The sequence below is a fragment of the Bombus impatiens genome, unplaced genomic scaffold (genome assembly GCF_000188095.3).
Source record: "Bombus impatiens unplaced genomic scaffold, BIMP_2.2 scf_0554, whole genome shotgun sequence".
In the NCBI taxonomy this organism is placed as follows: Eukaryota; Metazoa; Arthropoda; class Insecta; order Hymenoptera; family Apidae; genus Bombus; species Bombus impatiens.
Genome location: NT_176973.1, coordinates 3,182 through 6,612, shown reverse-complemented (window position 1 = coordinate 6,612; position 3,431 = coordinate 3,182). Strand labels below are relative to the sequence as shown.

Below are 3,431 nucleotides of genomic sequence, written 5' to 3'. Positions count from 1 at the left end.
TCCTTTCCCATACCTTCCAATCCCACAGGGGCTGCGGACTCGCTGGCGAGTTGCAGTACGGGCATGCGATCCCGAGGAACCCTAGCCCAAATACCGTACTCCATTGGTCATGTCTCAATGGGCCGGGGGTCTTGCCTTCATCGGCCGGACCACGAGGATGACAACCTCTATAAAAAATCCCTAACCCCAGGCAACGGTGCGCGGCGACGGGGTACTTCGCAGTCGAGGGCATTGCGAAGTGGCTGATGGGTGCATCGGTCATTAGTGGCCAACCCCGGGATACCTGGCGACCTCCCGGCGGTATCAGCCTTCCCCCGGTAAGCGGCTCTGCCGGGGGTGACTCCCTATCCGCAAGGAATTGGAGGCACCCGGAAGCCTCGGTGACTGGGTGCCGAAAGAACCAGATGATGAATCCAGAAATCAAGAACAAGGCAAGAAGTAAAAAGAACGAAGAGGAAAAGACGGAGGAAGTCGCGAGTGTAAGCGCCGAAGCAGAGTTGGGCACTCCCAAGGCGGGGTTCTTCCGCCTCCCATCAAGCACTGGAAGCCAACTCTTCGAAGAAACGTCGGATGACGAGGATACCCCCCTCATCGTCCGAGTGCGACGCGCAAGGATGAGGAAGTCTGGCGGACACTCTGGGCTTCACCAGGAAATGGCCCAGGAACTCAGAACAGCCACGACGGCGGACTTAGGGGTGGAACAGATCCGGTTAGCTGACGAGGTGGTTGTGGTTGCCGAAAAATCTGGCAATCTCAAGGACAGATACGTGAAGACCCTAAAGTACGCGGCAACGTTCTTCACCCTCAATGCAACAGAGTTGACAAGAAGAGTGGACGCCGCGCCGTGCGTCGCCATAGTGGAAGCACGAATAACGGCAATGGAGGCACGATTGACGACAATGGAAGCACGATTGACGACAATGGAAGCGGGGATCGCGGCGCTCGGAGAGAAGATACCCCCGCACTTTGTAACGGAGAAGAGCGGCAAGTCGCCCCTGTCTGCTATCGAGCGCAAGATGGAGCAGGTGGGCACCGCGTTGACCCGACTAGCAGAGGGACGCCTACCAGACATCGACGGGAAAAAGGAAACGGAGGCCGTCCCCAAGCAGGCCACAAGAAGGGTGGACACTGAAGCTCCAAACGCTCCAGCGACTATGGATGGACAAGCGACTACCATGAAATGGCAGATCGTGGAAAGGAGAAGGAAAAGCAAGAAGGCGTCGATCGAAAAACAACCGGCGAGGACGACCACGGTGTCAGGGTCGAAGAATTCGAGAAAAGCCCCAGGGCGAAGAACGGAGACCGTGGAAAAAAGGGGTGACAAGCCGCCCCTCCCGCGCACACCGCGAACATCAGCGGTCACCATCACGACGAAGGAAGGATCGGCCCAATCCTACGTGGAGGTGTTGGCCTTTGCCAGAGGCAGTATCCCTCTGGCCGAGGTCGGCGTCAAGGCGCTGAGGATGCGGAAAGCCATGACCGGAGGCGTCGTACTAGAGCTCACCGAAGACCAGAAGGGGGAAAAGGCTGCCGCGCTCGCGGCACATCTGACGCGGATTTTGGATCCCAGCAAGGTCCGAGTAGCGGTACCTTTTCGAGCCGCGGAAGCAAGGGTGGTCGGGATAGACATCTCGGTCACCAAAGAAGAGATAAGGGACACCCTGGCAAAAGAGGGTGGCTGCAAGGCGGAGGACATCCAACTGGGCAAGGTCCGATCCGACCGAAACGGTCTTGGATCCGTGTGGATGCGAGGCCCGGCCGGAGCGGTGAGGATACTGGCCCAGGCTGGCAAGGTCCCGATAGGATGGTCAACAGCGAAGATCGAGGCCATCGCGCGAAGACCTCTGCAATGTTACAAGTGCCTGGAGATCGGGCACGTGAAGAGGACGTGCACCTCCAAGGAGGACAGGGGGCACCTGTGCTACAGGTGCGGTGGCCCGGGACACCGAGCCATAGGATGCACCGCCGCAAACCCGAAATGCCTGTCCTGCGAGGCGCTCAGGGCACCGTCGGCGCATAGGATGGGAGGACCGGTTTGCGCTCCTCCGAGGAAGGAAACGAGAAGAAGAGCCACCCGCGGCTGCAAGTGGTGAAAAGGAAGGCTCGCCGCTGCAGGGTACCTGAGACCCTGAACCCGACAGCAAGGATGTCGGTGCGGAGGACGCCATGGAAGCGATGAACTTAGGAGACTAAGAACATGCGCATCCTCCAAACGAACCTGGGACCGTCTTGAAGAGCGTAAGACCTGCTCTTTCAAACTATCCGGGAGAACGCGGCCGCCCTAGCTGTGGTGGCCGAACCGTACAATATGCTGGACGCTCCGGACTGGACCGGAGACACGGACGAGATGGTCGCCGTCACTTGGACATCACCGCCGGGGGCACTCGCCCACGGGGTCTCGCTGGATAGGTCGCGGCAACGGATAGGTCGCGGTGGAGTTGGCAGGAATGGTGGTGGTGGGCGTGTACGTGTCGTCCAACTGCGGATGGACAGCGTACGAGGAGTTCCCGGATGGGGTCAGCGTCTACGTCAGGCGGTACCTTCCTCCGGCAGATGCTCGTCCTGGGGGACTTTAACGCCCGGTCCGAATGGGGAAACCCCCGGACCAACACGCGCGGTCGCGCGCTCTCGGATTGGTCTGTTGGTGGAACCTCGACTTCGCGGAGCTGAAGGCGAGATGAGTCCAGGTTCGGAAACGGTATCTGAGGGTTCGCCGCAGGCGGCGACGCGATGAGGAAGAGATCCCTCCGCGCTACGGAACGTATCGCGAACTTAGGCGCTCGCTGCAGAGAGAAATCAGGGCCGCCAAGGGCCGTTCCTGGACGGACCAGGTAGGAACGGTCGAGTCCGACATGTAAACTCCGCGGCAAGGGTCTCCCGCCTACGTCGACGATGGAACCGACGTTGCTGGCCAAGGTCATCGGGATGCTGTTCCCCCCGCAAGAGGACTCCGCGCTCGAGCAGCCGCGGGAATCCACCCTGAGTGAAGTCACCAAGGAGAAGCTGTGGGTGGCGACCAGGAAAATGACCTCCCGCAACGTGGCGCCGGGCCCGGACGGGATCCCGGGCCGGGTCTAGGGGGAAGCAATAGGGTCGTGGCTCCCAGACTTCGGCACTTTAAAACAGACGCCTGAGAGATGGAGTCTACCCACGGACGTGGCGAACAATGAGGCTGGTCCTGCTCTACAAGGAGAGCCGACCGGCAGCTTCGCCGTCGGCATACCGGCCGATATGCCTACTAGATGAGGTCGGCAAGCTCCTCGAGAGAGTTGTAACATCAATCTCATCTCAACCATGAGATATCGACCCCGAGCTTTGGACTCCTTTGGACACATCACCACCTTATCATCATAGCCTACACAGAAGCTATGACACACCTTAGTCCACATCATAGATAAGACATCGACCCCCAACCTTCGGACACTTCTCCA

At 59.6% G+C, this 3,431-nt stretch overlaps 1 protein-coding gene across 1 annotated transcript; it reads left to right on the top strand.

The window, feature by feature from the left end:
- Positions 1-373: 373 nt before the first annotated feature.
- On the top strand, positions 374-2,371 carry LOC117151970. Its single transcript, XM_033322124.1, has 2 exons — positions 374-1,793; positions 1,859-2,371. The coding sequence occupies exons 1-2, from the start codon at positions 405-407 to the stop codon at positions 2,018-2,020; spliced, it is 1,551 nt and encodes a 516-aa protein (XP_033178015.1). The 5' UTR covers positions 374-404; the 3' UTR covers positions 2,021-2,371.
- The last annotated feature ends 1,060 nt before the right edge of the window (positions 2,372-3,431 follow it).